General features: G+C 41.1%; 1 protein-coding gene across 2 annotated transcripts in view; it reads left to right on the forward strand.

Moving 5' to 3' along the window:
- The window catches only part of GLRA2 (glycine receptor alpha 2), a 127154-nt gene that overhangs the window by 77627 nt on the left and 24320 nt on the right, over positions 1 to 25207 (forward strand). For both annotated transcript variants that reach the window (XM_059818935.1, XM_059818942.1), the window contains exon 8: positions 21107 to 21256. In XM_059818935.1, the coding sequence (XP_059674918.1) occupies positions 21107 to 21256 (150 nt within the window). The remainder of the gene's footprint in view (positions 1 to 21106; positions 21257 to 25207) is intronic.

The following is a 25207-nucleotide window of genomic DNA, read 5'->3' on the forward strand; positions in this document are numbered from 1 at the left end:
ATACCATTTGCTCATGTCCTATCGCTGGTCACCAGAGAGATGAGATCACCACCTCCACCTCCACTGCCCCCCTTGAGGAAGGTGTAGATTGCGATGAAGTCAGTCGCCCCTCAGCCTTCTTTTCTCCAAGCTGAACAAGCTAAGTGACCTCAGCCACTCCTCATAAGTCTTGCCCTCGAGGCCTTTCACCATCTTGGTCACCCTCCTCTGGATACACTCTAATAGTTTGATGTCCTTCTTATACTGAGGCGCCCCAAACTGCACACACAGTACTTGAGGTGGGGCCGCACCAGTGCAGTGCAGAGTGGGACAGTCACCTCCCTTGACCGGCTAGCTATGCTCTGCTTGATGCACCCCAGCACATGGCTGCCCCTTTTGGCTGCCAGGGCACACTGTTGACTCATGTCCAACTTACCATCAGCCCAAACCCCCAGATCTCTTTCCACAGGGCTGCTCTCCACTGTATTGACCTCTAATTTGTATGTATAACCAGGATTATCCCATCCCATCACAGGTGCAGAATCTGACACTTGCTCTTGTTAAATTTGGTAACAGTTGGTGATTGCCCAGCCCTCTAGTCTGTCCAGATCTCTCTGTAAGGCCTCTCTGCCCTCAAAGAAGTCCACAGCTCCTCCTAGTTTAGTACCATTGGTAAAATTACTTAATGTGCATTTGATTCCTGTGTCCAGATAATTTATAAAAACATCAAAGAGCACTGGCCCTAAAGTAGAGCCCTGGGGAACCCACCCCACTGGTGACTGGCCATCAGCCTGATGTAACCCCATTTACTATAACTCTTTGAGCCCGACCGCTCAGCCAATTGCTCACCCAATGTATTTGCTGTATGCTGCACAATTTGTCCAGAAGGCTACTGTGAGAGACAGTATAAAAAGCTTTGCTAAAATCAAAAAAACCCCACATCTACTGGCTTCCCTTATGAAGCAAGCTTTCCAAACCCAGGTCAATTATTAATGTATAGCAGGTAGAGCTATGCACTTTACACATTGAAATGTCTTCAGAGTCCAAACCCATAGCAGTGGGAAAGACCCAGAAAAAATGAAGGAAGTAATAAATGACTGTGATAGCCCAATGATATCTGTCAGGGAGCAGCATAAGCCAAGCTGCTCCATGAGGGAGAGCAAGCCGGGGGCCAAGGGCATTTACAGCACAGAGCAGGCCAGGGCACTGACCCACAGGATCTGGGCAGGACTGGGGTGGTGGCAGTGATGTAATCCACTGACAGTCCCAGATGAGGTGATGAGCAAGGGCTGGGGTGCAACCGGGAGGAGAGACAGGACTGAAGGCAAGGAAGAGAGATCCCAGATCCAACCAGAGCTGATCCAGGAAGCCCAGGCAGCCAGTGAGGACAGCTGGAGGCCAGGCTGGTGGCAGGGCTAACTATAACAAAGGTCCAAGGTCCATGCAGGAGACCTGGCTGGTCACAGCCTATGGTCACACAACACGCAGCCCAAACCAGGATACTCCTGGACCTATAGACAGAGGGAGCTTGGTTGGGGGCTCAAGTGAGACTGGTGAGGGCAACCAAGTCTTGCTGGAGTCCCCAGGGATCTGACAATATCTTCATTTTCCCTACCACATCTGCTAGTGTCCTTGTTTAACAAGAGGCTTTGTATAACACTCTTGAAAAAAAGGGCCAACATTCAGATGCAACTGAACTTCAGAAGGCAATGCTTTATTTGAACTTTTCTGCAGTAAACATTATTTTTGCAATAATCAAGGCTAAGTAACAAGTGTATACGAACAGCAAGTTGAGCCTTTGCCTCCTTAGAGTCTCTAAGAAAGGCTTGTCACAGTTTGGTGCTATGGTTTCTCTAGCTGATTAAACAAAGCCTTCCTAGGCTGGATTCTGAAACTTAAAAAAAATCTAAGATAATTCACTGAAAGGGTAATGGATACAATGTTAATTGCAATATGGCTATATTTGCTACAATTGCACCAAGAAGAATTATCATTCAAATGAGAAATACGAAGCATGTACGACTGCAGAGTCATGACATACTGTGCATATCATGGCCCAAGCAACTGAATAATATTTGACATTTGTCTGCCCATATCTTTATCTCTTTCCCTTTGTTTGTGCTCCTGTTTTATTGTATATCAGGTCTTTCTTTCAGTGTCCAGAATGAATCATTAGAGCAGAAAAATACTAATGTATTTTTGCTTTCTGTAGCAAAATACTCCATATCTAGGAATAAACTGTATGACAATGAATGCAACATCTGAGGAAGTATTGTATTTCAAAATGTTATATGTAACTGTATGTGTGGGAGGTGGCTTTGAAATTCAGACTACTCCAGCAGAACTAAAAAGTCTGAGTAATGCTATTTGCATTCATGCTATTTCTCTTTTTTTTTTTGCCTTTCTTTGTTATCACTGTTTTTACATTGCAGGGAAATTAGTACTAAGGGACTGAACTTCCATCTTGGTGTTCAAAATTGATTAGGTTCTAACCCTGGAACCATTTAAATTAGTTGTGCTGGGGGCCTGAAATACAATGCTATTAAAGCGGGAAAAAATTCTCAAGGCCTCATGTCCTAATTTAATAACAAGTCCTGTCAAACTAAAGCATATCCAACCTTTTTAGTCTAGACAAATGCTCCAGCTTTCAGTTTGAGAAAACATTTGCCATTTGAACAACATTATTTTGCTTGTTAGGATTTCTTTAAGCAAAAATTAGAGAGTAGCAAGGTCCCTTTCAAAGGCAAAATCAGACATTAGCATGTGCAACTGCAGTCTGGTGCATATGACTGTATTAAATATTTTTGCAATAAAGAGCCATCAGCCTGGAACAGCTCGGCTTTCTAAGCTGATAACATTTTAGTGAGAAAATAACTTTAATAATCCCCCTGAACATCATATGCATGCACAAATTATTAGATTAGGCTGTCCTAGTTATTTGGTTATTACAAGGCTTCTGCAGGAATCACACCCAAGCCACAGGAAAACACCAATTAAAAAACCCCAAAGCCTAAACATAGCATAATTACCACAGGGAAATCGGTGATTAAACAATAATATTTAAAATAAATGGCAGTGGTGAAAGGCTTTTCCAAACTGTGTTTTAATCATGTTTGTCTCTGTTAAGCCTTGAAGATAAATAGACAAATCCATATAAAACACAGGAACTTCTCTTCCAATTAGGAAACTGTTCACAGCAAGAAAGAGGACAGAATGCGTCAGGGAACCCTACATCTTTGTAGTTTCTGAATTGGACCCCAAGTTAATGTCATTGAATTCTTCTCCCCTGTATTTCTAGCTTCCCCTTCCTCCCCACTTTGAATGCCCGACCTGGCTTTTCGGATCGATTTGGCTAGCAGGTATTCTTTATCTTAGTTCCCTCTTCAGTGGAGGGAAATTGATACTTACAGAGAGCCAATTCATCCCTATGGCCAATCAACATCTGAAGTAGATGGGATGAAGTCTACCCTGGAGCTACCTATCTGTTCAGCTGGTGCGCTGAATCCTCCCCCTATCACTCACATAGCTGAAGACTGTTCCTCTGACAGCAGCACTACCATTATTTCAAATTGGACACAGAGCGAATAACATACCAACCAGATAAGGTGCTTCTTCATTCTGGCCAGTGACTGACAATATACCAGAGGCATCTAAGGTATAGCGCCTTTTCTCCTCTTCCTTGCTACAAAATTCATGAATCTTGCTTTCCTTTCTGTGCAGCAGAACAGCTCCCGTTTGAGCTTTAAAACCGCTTCTCTTCCCAGCCCTGCTCGTGACCTGATACAGATATTGTGGGAGATAGAAGAGGTGCACTGATATCCTCTCAGGCTTGGGAAGGCATTTAAGGTGTATTTCCCTCTCCCTTGATGACTGCCGTTGCTACAATGCTTCCAATGTAAAGGCTGGCGTGATTTTGTTTTAATATTCCTGCAGCTACCAAGGTGTTTTTTTAAAGCACCTGAAGCTGTCAGTGTGTGCTTGGTGGACTCTGAATAAACTCCTGTGCACAGTCCCTATACCTTCTCACTGTAGCTCCTGAATCATGTTTGGACGCAGGTTGGATCTAGATACCTCCCTGCACATAGAAGGAGATATTCTGGGCATGAACAGAACTCAGCTGCCCAGAAAACATTGAAGTTAAACAATGAAGGACTTACTGAACTTATCTCCAGAGTCAAGCAGCAGCTGAACAAGGGCAAAGCATTTGGACTTAAGCACCCAGATCTTTCATGTATCTACGATCAAAGGGATATTGGACAGAGAGGAAAGATGAATTAAACACTCCCTTCCAGCTAATTGTTACTCCTTTGTACAGCCATTGGGCGGAAAAGAAAAGAGTAAATACTTAGGAGAACTGGGTTAAGAAAGGCCAAGAGAGGAACATTGCTTGAGCTGAGTGGAAAGAAAGAACATAGTGTGATATAGCAAATGACTTCACAGGCCACTGGACATAATGCAGTCATGAGAAGTCACCTGCCCTGCAAAAGGGGGACATTTTCCTCAGGAATGAGATCGTGAGGTTTTACTGTAGCAACGGAAAATCAGTGCCAATGCACCTGCTGCGTTGCAACACCACCGCCAACAGGAACACTGACTTGCAGCCTTCCTGAAGATGTATTGAGGAGCACTCTAAAAATAACAGCCCTCAGATAAGAATGCAAAGACCTCCCCAAGAGCTCAGCAGATCCTCTGTGGAGACAATCCTTAGCAGGAAAGCCTGCTGTCAAACATGCTGGGCAGCTCTGAAGATATTCACTAAGGATCAGAAGGCTTTGGTGAAGGATGGTGTGTGCACCCCTTCCTCTGGTAAAAGCACATTCATATCAACTGGATGGCAATGATGGATTTTGATGGGATGTGCATGAAAGGGATATGGCGAGCATGCTTGTTGGAGAACCAGGTCCTGGTTGCGGCTTTTTCTGTGCTCTTCTGCAGCTAGTTGGCAGCTAGAGATGTTAAACAGATGTGGGTTTGTTAGAAACAGGAGGCTGTGGACGCTCTTTTCCTTTGCTCCCCTCCCACATTACACCACTTAATGTACTGTTTGCGCCCATGACATGACCTGTGGGAGTAGGGCTGAATGGCTGTGCCCCCCTTCCTCCTTGCTGCCCCCACACTTCAGACTGGGGCTGGGGCTGCTCTGGCACACAAAGCATGTTAAAGAAGCAGCCTCTAAATTTTAATTTCCATACTTTAAAGTGATTTTGTGTAGGAGTTTTTTGCACTTAAGCTTCCTGATGTGCAATCAATCAAAGTCATGGCTGCTGGAATAACACTAGGTTCAAGGTACCCTTTAGGCAGAGTAAGTGCTGCAAACTTGACAAATATGTTTACAAAATAAACATTGTATTGACAACTTAAGCAAAATCTCTCCTGCAGCTGCATGTGCTGGAAAAAAACCCAAAACATTTGAGTGCAACCTACACTGAAAAAACCCAAATCTTTTTAAATCTCTTTTCACTGCTTCCTAGCATGTCCAAAACCAAGTTGACAGCAACAGTCAAAAAAGAGTGGATACTATTATTGCACATTTTTTCCCTGTCTCTCTCCCGTTCTCCTCCTGATGTGTCTGACAGTGATACAAATATGCATTTTTTGCACAATCCCATTTGCAGTGTGGTGGTGATGCAGTCTCCCCAGGAAAGTTCTCATGGATTTAGGCAGTTCTGTGGAACAGCCAGCAATGTGGATCACTCTCACAGTCAGGTGGGAAGGATGGTCTGGACTCTAAAACATGGGTGTGGTAGCCAAAAGATTAAGATTTTGTTCAGAGCTCTGCCACTGGCTCCTCCTGTAGCCCTGGGCAATGTACTTGCTGTATGCACACCTTAAATTCCCTATTTGTAAAATGGAGCTAGTAATACCTCCCTGCATTGCACATACTCTTTGAGAAGCAGGTGGCTTAGCTTCTTTAAGACTCTTCATTAAGATCTTTCAGTGGAAAGAGGCAGAGAAATACTGAGACCTTTTTTGTGTCTTTGAGTCTCAGATGCTATCTACTCTCTGCTAAAATGTACTGTTCCATGCAGAAGTTCTTTATTTTTTTTTTTTCTTTTTTCATCTCCATCATAATGACAAGTGAGTAAATGTCAGTTTATGTGAGAAACTTTTAACAGGGTTCACGAGCCAGGCAACTACTTCCCCACAGCTCTAATTAATAATGCTAAAACAATGTTTTGAATGTTACTGAAATTTCTGACATCTCTTAATAACTTATCAGACATAAAGATAGCTCTTAAATATAATATGAACTGTGTCTATCTGTATTTCTAGCCATGTGTCACTCTCCTCAGCAACTTGGTAGTGGGGTCAGAGTTATTAAGAGGTAGGGACCTTTCAAATGATACATTTATTAATGCTGAACATGAATATTGGGTAACAGCATCACAATATGGGCTTCTATACAGGACTAGCAGACTCTTCTTTTGAACTAACAGGAGTCAAAACTGTGTATTATGTGCTAATTCTGCTGAGTCATAATGGAAATGGAGCTTGTAGTAACCACGTGGATATAAAAGATGCAGGTGTGAATTCCTGCTTTTAAGCTAGTAGCAGGAACCGACCAATGTTGCAAGAACATGTAGCGCTGGAAAGAAACCTGGCAGTGAGCTATTACTACTCTAGTCTTACCAGTAAGGCAAATGCCTACAAAATGATTTGAGGAAGATACATGTTCATTGCCAGTTATGCAAATAGAATTACTGGCTTAGGCAGTTCATTAAAATCTCCCGAAAGAGTTATAATTTGACCCTGATCTTCATGACTTAAAATTCTGACCAATGTGTTTTCTGAGCTTCCTTATAATGTTCAGAGTTAGGGAAAAAAGAGAGAGAGAAAGGGAGTTAACATGACTCACTTCAAAGCTTTGTTCTTCTCCAGCTACTTATGGAGCTGACAGAGGAAAACTTATATAGGTTGTTATTTATATGTAGGCTGTTGTCTTCTCTTGTGTAGGCTAGCTCAGTTTTGCAGCTTCTTTTAAGTTACACGACTCATCTGAGCAGGACAGAATTGCCAGAAAGTCAGAAAAGCTGTTCCCTTTCTCTCCCACCTTTGACATGTGCTGTGCTCGACCTGGAGAACTTGGGCTCATGCTGCGCCCGCGCCAGGCGGCCCCGCCGTCAGACGGAAAGCAGAAAATGGGCTCTGGGGCACCCAGGTCTGTGACTTTGCAAGAGGAACAATCCCTGTGCATTACGTGGCTGCTCCTTTTCGGGGGCATTGCAGGGCAGCCGTAAATTATGCTTTTGGTGAACAAGCTGGCTTTTGCTTCTTGCTCTGAAGCCCTGGGAGTACAGAGAGGAGTATCAGAGGAAACGCCCACTGACTCTGTGTCTGACACATGAAAGGCTGGGCAGTCATCTGAAAAGCACAGAGTCTCTTCGTTTTGCGAAATGGTGCCTGTGTCAAGACCCTATATCAGCCAGAGCTTTGAGGTGGATGTGCCTGTATCTTCTTCTCACAATGAGATCCCGCAAGCTATTAAAAGTTTTTTTGAACTTAAAAATTACCCATGTTTCATTAGAACACAAATAGAATGAGAAAAGTTGATTCTCTTTCTTAAGTAAAGAAAACTCAAAGCACCTAGGTAAGACTAAGCAGAAACGCAAAAGTTTATACACGGCTCTCCTCCTACCTACTGTGTCCTCAATTCCAGCCATCCCAATGATTTTGAGTGGCAGAAAACTCAGTTTGGTCCCCTCTGGGTCTTAGCAAATTATTCCATCCATCATCTCTGAGGCGTGTCTGGCTACTCCTCAGTACAGTTTCTCCAGATCCCATATGATTAAGTCTTTTGAACCTTCTCCATTTGAGCAAGATTAGCAGTTCCGCAAGGATGCAGCAATTTCCCCTCCTTGTAGGTGGTTCAGCCTCACCTATTCACTGTCTTACAGACACAGCATGTGACACAAACTAGGAACACACAAAAAAAAGAAGTAAACGGACCTATACCATCAATTACAATGCCTTGCTTGCAGGAAGGATATAATCCAATACATTGTATGCAAGAGCCTATAATATTGCAAATAAAAATAAGAGAACCAGAAGTGATTTATTCCCTACTTCCTGCACAGATGAGCAATCTTCACTGTGAATATTCACTGAGCAACGGTGATATGCTCAGTAGATAGGGAATTGTTAGCTCCCTCCAGGATTTCTCCAGGCTTTTTGTAAGGTGAGCATTCATTTGTCAGTATCATGCAAGCAGCCAGAAAGCTTTTGCTTGCTAGGGGGCAACAGACTTCAAAAAGTCTTGAGCATGTGGGATCAGACTGACATGAAAACCATTCCCCTTACTTGTGCTGCAGTGCTTTGAACCTCCAGAGCCAACAGCAGCCTTTCTGAGAGGTGTCTGCATGATCCTTCATATAACTCTCCATTTGTGCTCTAGAGTCAGTCACTGGTACTGAGAGTGTTGTGGGTGCCTTTAGCATTTGGTGGTGTGTGTCTCTGATTTCCCGGTCCTTGGACAGTCTCTGGATGCTCTAACTATAGCTGCGGACAGTACAGAACAAATGCACCCACTCTGGCATTAGAAAATGGATGAGGAGTAAAGAGAAGTTTATAGGAGTAAACATTGGACTTTAGGCTAAGCAATCAAATAACCTTCAGAAAAGGATTCTCCTGTTATGAAAGTCCAGTACTTTGGCTCAAAGATAAGCTGAGAAGGGAATATAAATATGCCCCAAATACAAGAATGCACAGCTAGAAGCTACTGCACAAACATCCTTCAGTGAGAAGCAATGATGTTCTTAGCTACCATTTTTTTAATATATTTGCACTAGATTCCTAGCTGTTGTGGCTGAAAATGACTTCACTCAGCCTTGCTGTGTGATGGCCGGGTTTGGAACAAAGCTCTTAGTATGAGAGTCCTGGAAACAATTTGACGTTACAATATGATTCATAAAGTACTTGGATTTACAGCTCAGGTGAAAATGAAATTCTGTGAAAAACACGATAGCTGCAAACAAAACCTTAGTACAATACTGCGCTTGGAAGCAAAGTCTCAGAATTTGAAGGCCCAATTTTTACTATAAATCAACAGATTATTTTGTCTCTTGAATTGCCGAGGAGAGAATTGCATTCTGAGTTATAATGTTAGCAGCAGACCATCAGTAAGCTATTACAAATAATCAGAATCCGAGGCAGAAAATGAGCATGAAAGGTGACACTCTCTCTTCTGTGCTTGAGTAGCCTGGTGAGTCCTCACAGGTGTTCCTGGTGGTTCCACATGGACACAAAAGGGAGCCTACAATGATGTGTTCCTGTGCTGGCTTTTCCTGCTTTTTTGTTCCATGGCTGGTCTTCCTCAAGTGGATCGAAAAGTTAATTGGTCAGACATCTCTGGCTGGAAAGGACAGGTAGATTGTGATTAGGAAGTACTACATGAGTTTAGAAAAGAGAACAGGAAGATTGTTAAATTTCAAAGAATGTGAACAGGAAAAACAGGGAAGGAGGTACTTGCCAGTAGTTTCAAACCCACTGTGTGGGTCTGCTTCTATCACAAAACCTGGTGCAATATGAGCCCTCAGTCCCAGCCTTTTTCTTCCAAAGAGGTGGTGCAGGTTGACTGTCTGGAGCTGGTTAGTGGGACCTACAGAGTGGGTTGGGTGGGTCCTTGGTTGGAGGAGTCCATGGGAAAGGAAGAAGCACTTGGCTTTCTACGCCGTCTGGAGCAAGGTTACCTTCTGCAAAACAGTGGTCTGGGCATGCAACCTCTGCTTCACCAAACACAGCAGCAGCGTTGATTCCAGGTCCTGAGCCTAAGGGCTTGAGCTAATTTGGGTGTGTGATAAGCACATTTACATTAAAGTGGCAGCTCTAATCCCTTTAGAATATGGAAACTGATCCAGTTAAAGTTTAAAAAAAATGAAATCTTTGTATGAATCTCACTAAATGCTGCTGGTTTTTCCCCTTTATTTGAATACCATTTTCTTTCCTTTAACCTGCCTTCTTTATCCCATTTTCTTTCTTTCTGCTTATTAATATTCAGGCCATCAATTTCTTTCCACGTACATTTTCACCTTTGCCATATTCTATTATTCCCATTGCACATCCTCTTTCAATTCTGCATTTCCGTAAGTGCTTTACTGTACATGAAATATGACTCACTCACACTTACAATTGGAATTGGACCATGTTATGTCTCCTGAGCCTATGTTCTATTTGATGTCAGCTTCGGGATCTTTTTTTAGGGACACTTTTTCATTTAAAATCTCTATTTTTTCCCAAAGATAGAAAGAGAATAATTTGATGGACTGCATATACAGATCTGTTTGTTGCACCATTATTGTTAGTTACGTATTGCTTATATTATCCACAAATACATTATTTTTTCTCCCTTCCAGTTTAACCAGGTAGAAGTAGCAATTCAGAACACAGAGCCAGAAGAATCATTAAGAATGATAAGTGGCTCAGGAATAGTAAGTGACTGATCAAGTAATAGTCAAGAAAGAAGCATATGTAGATACTGAGTAATGTAATGAACCATCCTATTCTCAGTTGTTTTAGTCTGATGTTATATTTAGTATTGGTAAGGCAATTTTCTCTGACCAAAGGATTAATTCAATTTGCCCATCTCTAATCTAGAGAGAATGGCAGTCATAAAAATAAGCAAATGCATTTTCCCACCAAATTACATTGCTGGAAGTCCTAAGAAATCCAGAATTTAGGAGTATAATCTTAGGGAAGAATTAGAAAAATCAACGCTCTATTCACAAACAGCAGAGACCAAGAGTTAAAGAAAAAAAGGCATATTGCCCTAGGCATCCTTTTTCTAATTTTAGGTTTTTGTTGTTTGGTTCAGTGAATTGGATCACTTTTAATGGTTCACTTAGTTGTGACTACAATAGGAAATACAGCACAGAGTGGATGTTACAGAATGTTCTGCAGTCACCTGAGCATTAACACAATTTTCATGCTATCCAATGGAAAAATCATACCTAAAAATGTACGTATAGGTGCAAATGTTCTCGGTATTGATCGCGGTGGCTACACTGCCATCTGCCAGTTCTGTGATTCTTACCTGCTTCACATGAAAAGAAGAGATTTGTTCTTGTTGCTACAAAAATAAAATCCTGACTTGTTATTTGATAACAGTCATGCACTGAGTCAGTTAACTCTTCAAAGGTCAAAGAATAATGCAATTCAGTGCAATTCTTCCTAACTGGGTGGCAGAGGTAATAACTGCATCTGGCATGACTGCAGCTGAGCTGAATGAAGATTACTTTTCACCTGAGGTGGCTGAGGTACTTTTGGATCTACAGAGGAAATGGAAAGGGTTTTCTGAACCTGAGTTAATGCTCTGTTTGAAAAATAAGAAAACCAAAGAAAAAAACCTTTCAGAAAACTGTAATCACAGCAGAAAAGCTTGCATTTTAGAAGTAGGCACTCTGGCTGTACTCAGATACATACCGCATAGGCTTCTTATTTCAAATGAATCTTAAATAGCAATGCTCCTCTGGTAAGTATCAGCGTTTTACTCTGTTTATGAATTTAATGACATTGTTTCAAAATCCTGCCAGTGGTTCCTGCTAGCAATCATGCAATCACGGTGTTGTGGCTCCTTTTTAATCTTCCTCAGGTTTTTCTCCTTGGTGATTGTTTTTATCCACACTCTCATCCACTGAAGAATTTACCACTTAAAGTCCAAGTAGTCAAGTGAGTATTTAATGACATTGAAGAAATATTATCTGTTGATTTCACTAGGAAGGAAGAGCCAGGAACTTCTATTGTAAATGGGACCCAAGACTGATATCATCTAGCTACGAAGGCTGCCTCTATGTGTATTTGCCTGTGTCTTAATGCAGCCACATATAATTCTCAATCTGCACTGACCACAGCTGGATATGGGGGTGTTTCTGTGTGATAAATATCTTTAAATTACTTAACAATAAGAAGCTGCCTCCTTGGAGCAGGGCCATCAATCCTTATGTCCCCTTCATAAACTGATCACCATGGCTCCACCAATCTGCTGATTACTTTCTTTGGTCCATACACAAGAAATGTCACAAATGTTGGTTTTATTTATTTTGTTTCTGCCAACATGATCTTGCTTTTTTGCCTTTCTTTATTCACAAGCCAAACCCGAAGGATTAATTGGTGGGGCACTGAGATGCTGCAGTAAACTGTGCAGAGTCTGTGAGCACAGAGTCCTAGTTTTTTGTGAGGGCAGGACTGTTTTTCCCTTTGACTGTAAAAAGCTTGTTTGTTTTTGAAGGAAAAAAAGAAAAAGACTTAGTCACATGGTTGTGAGCTCTTATTCAAGACCAATTTCTTGAAGGCAGAAGAAGAGAAAACATAAAAAATGGGACTGAGTAAAATAGCAAAGATGTACAGAATATTAGTGGTGAGAAGCCGATGCTTGGTGTTGCAGGTCTCTTTCTGAGACAGCTCGAGCACAGATTGTGGGTCTTACTGGCTTGTCTGAGATCTGACAAAACCGTACCACCTCTGGCTGTGACATTGGATTAGGGTGGGGTTAGCTGCCTCTTGGTCTGCAACACTACTGCAGAGCACATTTTTGTTGGCTAGTTAAACCAGACTTTTTAAAAAAGAAGGCAGAGAGAGGCAACCAGGCTGGAGAGTGACAAAACCCACAGTTTCCTGTTTCCATACAGCGTTGAGGATGTGGCTGAGCTGGTGGGAGTGGTGGCGTCCCCTGACCTGTTCTTGCCCCGTGTTTTTCAGGATCAGGGCAATGTGAACAGTCAGCAGTGCCCTGGTGGATGCCAAAGTCCTAATTAATGATGAACAGAGGAATTTTTCCCCTTCTCTCTCTTTCAGAGTTTTGATTCTTACCAAAATCTATTTCTGCAGGGGGCTGAAAAGTGACAACCAGACAGAAATAACTAGTCCCTTTATTATTTGGTCCATCCGTGTGCCCAAACTTCACACACCCTGATTGATGCAGATCTGCTCATTCCTAGTTCCACTCTGCCCTTTTTTACAGGGCATGAACTCAACACAGTTCTTGGGGAGGGTCACCAGAACCTCCTGTTTCCAAATAATTCAGCATTTCTCATCTGTACCATCTTGTTAACCATTTCTGCAGTGATCTGAGCTAGACTTGAACTCCTGGCCTAGGTATAAGAGACATTCCCACTTCATTGTGACCTTAGTGAAAAGTGATACAAAGCACTGTTGACTACCTGTTCGCGAAAGTGGGCTTTTGACCCTGGTTACAGTTTCAATTAGTGTTACTTCACTCCCAGTAGCAGAATTCAGCCCATCCCTGCATTATCAATGCATAATAAAATCACACAGTTTGCTCCCAAGCTGAGAACCAATGCCATTATCTGTCCAAAGCACAAGCCTTTATTTTCTCAGCTGTAACCTGCTTGGTTAGAAAAACTGCCTTAAGCTATTGCTCAGATTTTTTGTTCTTCGTCCGAAAAATAGCCACACTATTTTCAAGGAAGTCAAGGCCTTTTGAAGTGGAAATGGTACATCCTGTCTAAATTCCTTGTACAGAAAGAATCAATTGTCAGGAATGGGAAATACAAGGCAACTATACCATATGATTGCACAAAATGACACATGATGAACATGCCAATACTTCATACGCCCTTGGGAAGGAAAAACAACTAGTCTTGGCTTCACCAATCTGATAACTGGTTCTGTATGAGTGGGATTACATTTTTCAAAGGTGGAAATATGCTGTTTGAGAAGAAGGAACATAAAGTATGAATAGACACAGCCCATGCTAAAAAGAAATATTTTATTGCTTCTCTAGAACGGCTTTCCTTTACCTGGAACACAGGTTTACTTTTTTTTATAATGTGTCATATAGAATATAGTTACATAATTTAAAGAAATACTAGTCTCCAGTGTGCAGTTACTGCTCCGTGCTCCCTTTATCACATCCTGCATGATGTACTATGACACAGGCCTGCATCATCTGAATCAGGTGTTAGCCATGTCTTGCAGAGGTTCAGAAAGTGTTGGATAATACCCGCAGTTTCCTGGGGGCCAACCCCACTCTGATTTAAGGTAGGGAGCATGTTGCTCCAGGGGCCTCTCTCTAAGCATCTTTGTAAACACCTTAACTCCCTAATCATCTTCGAAGACTTGAAGAAAATTTTCCTTCACCTTTGAAGGAAAACCAAACCATAAACAGTTTCCATACTTTCCCTGGCTTGAATGCATTCGGCATTTAGTTCTGTATCAGCAGTGGGTAGGTTTAGCATCTCATGACTTGGCAGAACCAGTGACAGAAATAGAGCAAAAAATTTTGGATGAATAGTTTATTAACTGAAAAAGGCAATTTTGGGTGACTGGAACAACTTGTGAGCCCTTGCTGAGTTAGGTGGATGCTTTCAGATGGAATCTGAATAATGGAGGGAGGGTAGGAAAGTTTGTTTTAGTGTTTTTACATTAAATATTTCTTGCTTGTTTCTTGTTTTGGTTTGAAAATTGCCCACATTTCATTTAGAAATGGAAGATGAAGTAGGTATTTTTGGAAAAAAAAAAAAAAAAAAGAGTTGAACCAAATATTTGGGTCAATTAAAAAAAAAAAAAGAGTTGTTTTATTTAAATAACTGGAAAAAGTGTGTTTCGCATTCACCAAATATTGTCATTTTTTCATTCATCCAACAAACAAACCAGATTAGTTATGTCATCATCTCGCAACAGGCATTTTATTCTGAGGGTAGTAGCTTGGTTCCCGAGTGGGACATTTGTGACTTGATTTTAACCTCATTTCACCTCAAAAGGAAAGGAGGTCTCCAACCAGGCTGGTTGTCTTCCCAAGCTGCCTAGCAATGCAGTAAGTGAGCTGATGAAGGACACCTACAACTTCCACAGGACTCATTCACCAATGAACCATCTCCTGTCAAAATCTGCCCCATATATGAATGCTTATTTCCCAGTAACAGAATAGTAGCTCTGATAGCTTAACCTTTTGCATTGCAAAGTATATTATGGACAGAATATGGACATTAAAGTCTTGAAGAGGCAAACAAACATTTACCGCAGTCTGGAAGATAAAAGCTTTCATTATCATTCCCTCCCCTGCAGAAGCAGTCCCCTTCGAGAACAAGTCCCAAAGCCAGCTGTGTTGGATAGTTGCTTTACTTGCCCTCTCCTGAACACTTCATGAAGGTTTCCTCACCAGGTGATCAATCCCATTAATTTTAAACTTGGTAGAATCTAAACCACTTTCTCTTTTATGTGTATTGTCCACTAAGCTAAGAAGTCTTGTTGACCTGACCCATCAAGGTATTGCACAGTACTATGCCCCTTTAAAATTACATGGCGTGAAGGACAATTAACTGGAAAGTGTTGCAACAACAGGATAGTATAAAATGGCTGAGGGTTTAGGACTGGGAAAGTAATGTGCATTTTCTGATATGAATTTGTTTTAGAATGATGATATTTCATGGGGTTGAAATATTTGGGTGAAAAGAAAGATCCAGAGTAAAAGGGAGACAGAAAGAAAATACTTTCCTTGTAATAGCAGCTGACAGCATCTTCTTCATTCAGAAACTTCTCTGCCTGGAAAATGTGATGAAACCAGGACTGGTGCTTTCAGCTGCAGCTATATAAAGCTGATATGAAGGCAAGAGTTATCAATTTCTTTATGAATTCAAGATTTGAAAAAAAAACAAAACACCCAAACCAGTATGTTTTATGATAACAGCATTTCGTGTAGGTGTTTTGCTTTAAAAAAATAAAGTGAAATTTAATGGAACATCAATGCCTTGTACTGGAAGACAGTTCTACATAGCTTTTGTTTCAGTTTTGATTTAAAATGTTACTTTGTTCTATTTCCACATTTCCAATCTGAAAAAATCTCTGAAACTTTTTTCCCCAAGAGATTCTTTTAATGCATAGGAGAAATTAATTTCAAATTGTAACATTTTCCAGTAGCTGAAAATTTTATTCTTTAAAAAGATCTTGCCTAGAATGTGGTATTGTGCAAAAGTAGAAGTTTGGGGCTTCATATCACAAGTCAAAGATTTTTTTCATGAGATCCTATCAACCACAATAAGGGAATATATGTTTTTTAACACAGGCTGTGCACCTCGCACTGCATTTGAAGTTATTTTCACAGTGCAGAACTCTGGGAGAGAATGGATGTGTCTTTACTTCCATTTTACACCTGCTCAACTGAATCAGAGAGTTAAAGCAGTTGTCTGGAGTCTCATGAGGCTGGCGCTGTAGCAGAAATAGAGCTCACATACGGGTTGATTCACAAATGTCAACAAATGACAGCTGCTCAACTGCAGGACTCATGACCATGTTTTCCCCCGGCTTCTCACCGCAAAAGCATGCCTCGTTCTGGTGGTGACACATGGCGATATTCCACAAGGTACCCAGAAGCTGTGAGAGAGTCACAGTGCTAAAATAAAAAGAGCTGGAAAAGTGGAAGGCTTAATCTTTGCAAGGCCTTCATGACCAGTGTAATCCTCCTTAGGCTTTCATTTCCAGGAACTTCACTGGGGTCATTGATGCTACAGCAGTGCTCTATAGAGGACAAACTGGTCTTTTATTTACATAGGGGGCGTGGCCAAATAACAAATGAGGAAAATTATGAAGGGAAAGGAGTTGCTTTGTCACATTGACAGTGCTCAGCCTTATCATACTTGGCTCTTGGTGCAGACAGCTCTCATTCTGAAAAATTTCCCTCATTAGCTGGCCCTAAAACTTTTACAGAGCACCTGAATAATTGATATGATTTATGGTTTTATTGGTGGGAGCCATTAAATCCCCTCCCCCCAAACAACATTAGAGAGGAAGCTCTGCAACATGCAGTAGAAAGTGGAGCAGCTATTTAAAGAAAGAGAAGGGCAAGAAAATCTTAATGTGCTTTCTGAACACGATAACATTGAATGAGGCAGAGTTTGCAAACATCCACTTCTAAAAGTACTGCAGAGTAAATGGAGCCAGTGGGCTGCCAGGGTTACAGGCTATCTTTGAAAAAACACCAATCACTACTACTACTTAGTAGCTTGATAATATTTACTCTGAGTTTGGAGTGTTACTGCACACTTTGCATTCTGTCCTCCAAGTGAAATTATGGGGAAGGTGGCAAATGCTCAGGTAACAGTCTCTATTACATAGGTTTGTGTGGGTAACTTGTTTTATTCTGCTCTATGTCTCTCAAGACACTAGCTAATGGAGATGATTCACAGCCTTTATCTAACCAACATAGGCCTGTATGAAGCAGACATATATACCTGAAAAAGCCATCCAAAACTCCAGTCTTGGTCAAAAATGAGAGACTGGCATTTTTAGGGTGCAGTTCATTTGACTATAGTGTAGATATCTACCTTCCCCTTAGATATATTTTGTCCTAAAAATGCTTACTTCTTACCATTAATTAAAAAAAAACCAGATGTACATAACATGTTTTAAGTTAGGTGAGACGAAATCTTCTCAAAAAAAATCAAGGTCTATACTGTCCTACATGTACACAGTAGTGACTATGGAGCATGGGACATGAAGCATGGACATGGTAGTTAAGGAAGCTGGAGATACAGTATTGTTTGATGAGTCCTTACCAAAGCAGGTGATGTAAGGCTTTTAGTTGAGCAAACATGCAAGTTTTCAAGCTATACCATGATCTGGGAAAAAACATAGCTGGTAACACTGTTTTTGAGTTTGGTGAAAGAGCCTCCCGAAGCCATGGATGTGCCTATGATATGACGAAGTACTCAGTTTTGCAGACCTCAGCTCCTATGACCGTGTCACTCAGCAATATTTTTAACTGAAAATTAGATGTGAAAGATTCCTTGTACAGTGCAAAGGAGAGATAAGCACCTGGGAATGAAAAGCACACTAGAACCTGCCAAGTGGAGAGTTTCCTGTGGAGATAAGTGGGAAATGGCTGAGGAGCTCTTCGAAAAAGGCATTTCATTGACATGTGAGACACCACAGTAAGAAGCTCCAGCGTCTGGTAGGCAAGTGGTTATAGCACTCACCTGCAATGAGCAGATCAAATTCACATCCTTTCTGTGCACATATCACTGAGGAAATTGTTCAAGCACCATGAAATACTCTGTGATAGGGCTTTCTCAATCCCTGCATGTGTTTCGGACACCGAGACAGAGAATGACTTAATATTCTACTGCATAATATTTGCATCTAGAAAGTGGAGACTCTGTTCCCAGTCCCCAAGCTAATGGATTTTTAAGTGTTTTCATACAAAGTGGAACAGCTTCAGCAAGGGTGGTTGAGAGAGGTTCACTTCAGATCAGTCTACGATCTGGTAGATGTGACCATTTCCTTCTTCCAGGAAGACACAGGTTAAAGTCAGCTAAAGTAGACAGACACCCTAAAATCCACTGAATCTTTGCATTGTGCATGCTTTAGATACCAAAGCACTGGTCTAAAATCTGGGCATTCACTTTAGGACTTCTTTTGAAATGTGTACCGGGTGAGGCTCTCATAGGCTTGGTGTAATAGATCCACATCATTTTCCATGCATAGGGGTGGCTAGAAAAAAGTCTGACTTCAGAAAATTGCGCGGGCTTTTAGGCTTTTAGCAGCATAATTCTGTACATACTGGCAAGACATAGATAAAATTACATAAAAAGTGATTTGAAAACAAAGGGATCAGCAAGACTTCTCCATTTATTTATTTCTAATGTGCTGTTTTCGCATATAAAGCTGTGCCATGGTATGGCAATGGCTAAACAATAAAACAAGCTACGTACCAGCCAAGTATATCGTGATCCTCTGATTCCAGCCCAGCAGGCTGGAGTTAAAATAACCCAGTTGGCTCAGCAATTGTGTGGATGCCATTTCTGGCAGCATTGTGTAAGTGGCAGGAAGGCTAACTCAGGGCTTCCTTCATTATTTTGCCCTCCCTGCTTTAAGCCTGCTAGGACAGGATTTGCACAGTCAGAAATGCTGATTCTTGTGGCTTCAGCTCCCTGCATTGTGCTGTCTCTGGCAGCACAGTCCAGCTGTTTATGCATGTCTAATACATCTCCTAAGGGCATTTGTAAAGGAAAACAAGCTGCCTCTTCAAGGAAGGTAACAAACAATCTAAACTCAGTTGCATTTTACAGAAATTACAGTGACTTGATTCCTTCTGCGCCTCAGCCTGTGGCACAGAATGCCTGGGACATAGTCGAGTTTTCACTGGGTTTCACAGCTGCTCAGTAAAGATGTAACTTGTAAGATTTTTTTATGTGTGGGAGAGAGAAATGCATACCTGCTGTGTATCTAATTGAAAGGCACAGATTCGTAGTGTCACCTTAGCCTGCTAAATCCTCCTCTTCCATCTCAGCCTGTGCATGTTGTACTGTGGGAATTGCAATGGGCATGGTAGTGTGGAGCTGGAGTATAACCTCAGCTACAGAAAGGTATGTTCCCGTGGTGCAGGCTGAATAACAGTAGTTGGCTCCTCTGAAACATCCTGCTCAGTGTTCAGCATCTGCAGGATGGAGCTCTGTATCCTTTCTGCCATGCTTCAAATGCCAGCTCCTCTGCTCATATTGCTTGCTGGAGCACATAGTGTAATATATACCATTTGACATTAACAAAAAATGTTCTACAGACTTTGAAAAGTGATGCTATTCAAGCACATGGTAAACAGGAACAAAATCTACTGAAATAGGTGTGCTTCCTTTCATCATGAAATGGTAGCATTGACCATGAGAGCAAGGTGATTTTGAATAGTGTCTGCAAAGGGTAGAGGTGGAGTTTTCCAGGGTGGAGATTGGGTCTCCTAAGCATTACAGTGTTATATGCACAACACATCCTTTTCTGCTCTCTTTTCAGACCACTGTATGTTTTGACTACATTGAAATGTTTGGCCTGCAGGGTATTATTCAGACTTTAAATACCTTTGATTATAATTTTTCAGAGTTTAGGTACGATCCATTTTACTTATCTTGATTCAGTTTTATGGTGGTGCCATTTGAGGTGACCTTGGGTATCTGAGACATCTCCAGAGGACTGCTTAGTACAATACTGGACATTTGTGCTCTGCTGGATTAGCAAATGGAGGCTACATACCTAATGTGGCAGTATGTGATGCTTTTATTTAGACAACGGAGTAAAGCCCTATGTGTCTACGCTTAGGCAGTGCTTCTAAGTTCCTCTTTACAGACATGAAGATGAAGCAGCACTATTTGGGTGTTATTCATCACATCCCAAAGAACACATCTAAAACGGTTCAGATGCATTACATCCTAGAAATGCCTGTTCTTCATCCCTTGATTTATTTGTATCGAAGGAGTTTAGGCAACTAGCTCACAGGTACATTGTAGACATTAAAAGTCAGATGATTTTAATTCCATCCTGGATGTAATACCTGATAAACAAAAGAGACAACCTGCTGTTGCATAATCATAAGATCTTTGTTTAAAAACTGCAAGACTACAAAGAAAGACAGAGGCCAAATACAGCTATGGAGGGCAATGTACCTTTGGTATGCATAGTATGTAGCTCATTAATTATCTACTGTTTGGCCTACTGTGTGGGTAATATGATAAAAATCCTGTGACATTGCAGTGCAGTAATACATCTGATTTTGTTGTGGACCAGTCAATTCAAATCAGAACAGGCTTTTACTAGAACAGAAGCATTTGGTATTTGGGTATTTGTAGTAGATAATATCTATGAAGATTTATTTTTCTTATACAGTTGTTGGATAAAGGTCACGCAACTAGGATCGAATATTTAATAACACATATATTAGTAAAGTCATATCAACCAGTAAGATACAGTACCCTGAGTTTACTTTGAGGTTATGGATATCAAACATAGCTAATTAATCAATATGGTGATTGGTTCATAAACGATGAAAAAGGTGATAACTAGAAACTTTCTAGAGTTGTTTTTCAATAGGTATTGTATCACGCCCTGTATTCTTTCTGATAAGCTGTGGTTGTGACTATAAAAGCACTTGTATTCTGTTAGACTAATCCCGATTCTTTTCCTAAAGGCAATAGCTCATAATTTGTGTGTTCTTTGTGAACACGCATTTCCATTAATAGTTGGATTATTTATTTGTTATAAGCCAATAAACTAACAAACCAAAACACAAAACAAGAAAATGCCACCTCATTGAATAACTGGAACTCGTGCAGTGCAGAAATGTGTTTATTTTTTCACATCAATATCTTCAGCTCATGAAGAAGTTTGAAATATAACATGTCTTATTTCTTTGTAGGTCTCTTATGTAAAAGCTATTGACATCTGGATGGCCGTGTGCCTTCTCTTTGTCTTTGCTGCATTACTGGAATATGCAGCAGTCAACTTCGTTTCACGGCAGCACAAGGAGTTTCTGAGGCTTCGAAGAAGGCAAAGACGACAAAACAAGGTACAGCTACTCTTTACTTGGGGTGACTGAGTCTGCCTTGATAGCACAGGGGCAGCTGATTTCTCACCTCAGTTCTTCTTGCTCTTGCAGGAGAGTCTTATTCTAAGGTTTCCTTTTGAGTGATTTACTCCTTTATAAGAAGCTGAAAACTGGCCGCTGGGTTTATTTGCAGTTTATGAAGTTATTGATAGTCAATAGATTAGTCACTGATTCCAAAAATTTTATTCTCTTCTTGCAATTGCTGAGGCAGCTGTACCTTTACTCGTGAAATTAGATTTTCTTCTAATCCCCAAATATTATGCTATTATGTGGCACCCGCCAGCAGATAAGGAACAGTTTGAAGCAAAGACATAGATAGAGTACCAGTATTATTTCCTTGACATCATCCAGATGTGCTGACATCAGCACACGCTCGAGACCTGTCTTTTCTAGTGCTACCCTAGCTAGTCATGCTAAAATGGGAGATTCCTTAGGGTAGCCCACTGCAGAGTGATGAGCAGGTCTGCCCTCACTTCTAAACCACCAGCGACTGGTGTCTTTCCCAGCTGAAACCAAGAAACATGGCCACTTTAAAAAAGAGAATGATTAGGACAATTTCCTATCTACGTTCTGCTTTTTCACAGTTTGTTACTGATACTAACGTCACATTTTTAGCAAAGGGACTATTTGTGAGTATCGTTATCACATCATTTCATACCAGTGATTGAAATGTAGAAGAGATGCTTGTTTCTAACCTAGATATTAGTCTAGAAATATTTTTAGGAAGTCTTTCCACCTTTCCTGATTTTTTCTTTGGTAAATGGAAAGACAAGAATAGATATTAAATTGAATTTTAGTCCAGTTATGATCATTCCCACAACTATAAAGGCTTCATCCTTCCGGTATCTATGTCACTGGTTTTCAGTATCAGTAGAAACATTTAGGTTTATGCTGTACGTATGCATTTGCTAGGTGAAGTAAATATTTGCTTGAGCTGCGCGAGTGCTTCAAGCCACAAATAATGGTTTCCTTTACAAGAGGAATGACAACAGTGGCACAGGATATTTGTGTTTTGACAGGTCTGTCTAATAAATGTTCTGTAGCTAATGTAATATTTGATGGATGCTCTGGGAAGCAATCCAGTGCTGTTCTCTGGTTTAATATTATTGTCAGGTGAATTGAAATTCCCGTTATGACTAAATTACAGGAGAGAGCAGAAATGCTTGCCCGTCTGCAGGCACACATGCCAGATGCACTGCCACTGGAAGTCTTTGTTTCCAAAACCAGCATGGCAGCAGCAGAAGCTGCTGTATGGGGTTTGTAATTGCAGGTTTGGATACGATGTCTTCTTTAGAGATGAACAAGTAGGCAAGAAGCCACCATTGGTAAGTAACAGTATCCAGTGGCATCACTCAAAAATTTTGGTCCATGGAAGTGGTCATTCATCTGCTGTGGGAATGATTATTACGGTGACTATTAAAAGAAAGTTATTTAAAACTATATCATCAGGAGATCTGTGTTTATCCCGAGCCAGTCGGTACACGGATTCTTTGCAAAATGGGTAATGCCCTAATTAAATACAAGGAAATATTGTGCTGGAGTAAGAGACACCTAACCATCTGCACAGGCTTGCTTCCACTTTTACTATGAATCTGGTTGCATGAATTTCCAAACAGGGAATAATGTTACTAAGGCCATCTCTTTAGGAGGTGTTTTCTGCATCTCTTTACTTAAGTTTGTCTCTCAAAATTTTCTCAGTTTATTTTGCCTTGAAAGTGATTCACGTTGTTTTGCATGATGGTCTTCTCTAACTGAGCCATTCTTCTCTTTGCGTGTTGTGTATGTGTGTTGTTGTGTTACTGCTGTGATATTCTCGTTCTTGCTGCTGCTATCTATGCTGACACTCTGGGGACAGGCACAGGCTATGACTGTTGGGAATGAAAGCGTCAAGTCCGTGCGGCGCATGAATGGCTTGCGGAGCAAAGAGTCGTCAGCTTACGGGACAGTGAATCAGATCGGCAATTCAAGTTTGAGGGTAAAACTGTAGTGAGAAAGAGAAAGCAAGAGAGAATTTTAGTATGTGCAATGATGTCATAAATCAGCAGAATGGATGATTTTGATGGCATCACTGGTAGTCTCTTGTATTCTCTTTGCTAAATGTCCCCATGAAATATACAATACTGTCCCCAGCATGAACAGCAGTTTCATGTTGTGCATTCTTGTGGTGCATCCTTATGCTTGCTTTTTTCCATGGTTGGCTTGTGCCACCCTTTTTCCAAACTTCCCAAGGAAAGCACATGTCTATTTGGTAGCCTGGTCCTGTATAAATATAGGGTGAATGGGGGCGACAGGAGCATAGGAAATGCTCTGGGACAGAAAATCCCACATTGTGTCATCTTTCAGATGAGCACATTCCCACAAAACTTGGTATGTATAATGAAATGCATTTTTATTGGTATGATCTATGTTCCTGAACCATCAACCTGCAGTGTTCCTCCTCATGATGTCCTGAGTCCTGCTTAGTAGAGTATGAATATATATGAATGAAAAAATGTATGTCGTTGGTTTCTTTTTATTTGAGAAGAGCCATGGAGCTGAAATCTTTTACACAGCATAACACGTAGCAGATCTGAAGCAATATGATAACAGCTGATAGCTCCAGATTACGGGTGAGCTGTGGAGGTAATAAAATCAGTGATGGAGAGAGAAATGAGCTTAGTGTGCAGCTCAGTGCTTGGTACTGGTGGCTGAGAAATGAAATTTATTAATTTAAATAAAACGGGACCAGGATTTAAATCTCTCAGGACCTGATTTCCCAGAACAAAAACATTGCCTGAGCAGCTTTTGAGCTGTAATGGGCCTCTGACTTTGATCGTGCTCTGTAAAGTTATGTGATTATAAGATGCAGATGATTTCAGAGGATTTTGTACACTGTAAAGGGAATTAGTAGCTTTCAAAATCAAAGCAAAAATCACAGTTCACGTTACACAGCAAAACTAGGATAGAGGGTTTGCAATGCAATAAATTGTTTGCTTTCAGAGCTACAATATCAAGCAGTAGAAGAGAGCCTTCATTTCTGGATACTTTCTACTGTAGAAATAATTGTATTTACACATATACAAAACTGAACATAAAAAGAGAAATTTCAGGGTCTCTCTAGAAGATAGGATCAATATTACTATGCTGTCACTGGAAAGCTGATGCCATACAATTACAAAAACAGTCCGAGTAAGTACTCAGTGTTGCGTGTCTTATCAGTCACACAGTGCTAGTAGTCCAGCTAAGGTTCATGTAAGGCTCGCTTACCATCTGTCTAAGGAATGCTTGCAGAAACCTCTCTTCTACTTTTGAATATAGTGTATTACATCATATACAGCCAGTACAGTACACAGAGGGGCCATGTCACTGCAGTACTTTTGCTGCGAAGAACTAAGAGCTGGAGCTGCACTGGCACTGATTTCCCCTGGAGAACTCCCACCACAGAAGTGATGTGCACTTGAGAGGTGAACAGGGGAGACATACCAAGACGGAGGTTTCTGGACCAATGCTACCATAGCTGCAGCTCAGTACTTTTCTGCTCAAGAGAAGGACATTTGTGTGCAAAGGAGAACAAGGCAACGTAGCCTGTGGTGCCACAGGAAGCCTCACAAGCAGGGAGCTTGACTTGCTGAGGTATTGCTCACTGAGCTAGGGTTTATGGTGAATGCGAATCTAAAAGTGACAGGCAAGTGATTGTGACACAGTCAAGAGGAGACAGTGTAGAAGAGGGGTGATTGAATGTTTATACTGCATCATTCAGTGTTAATCCGGGGAGAGAAAAAATAGGTGCCAAACCATGCCTGACCAGGATTCCTGGGTTTAGCAGCTAGATCTACAAAACAAGAAAAATACTGTTCTCAGTTTTGTAAGCCTGTATCTCTGTCACTGCTTTCATTATCGCTTCTTCTGGGTCTTGTTCTTCTTAGTGCTGCA

The sequence above is a fragment of the Gavia stellata genome, chromosome 1 (genome assembly GCF_030936135.1).
Source record: "Gavia stellata isolate bGavSte3 chromosome 1, bGavSte3.hap2, whole genome shotgun sequence".
NCBI lineage: Eukaryota > Metazoa > Chordata > Aves > Gaviiformes > Gaviidae > Gavia > Gavia stellata.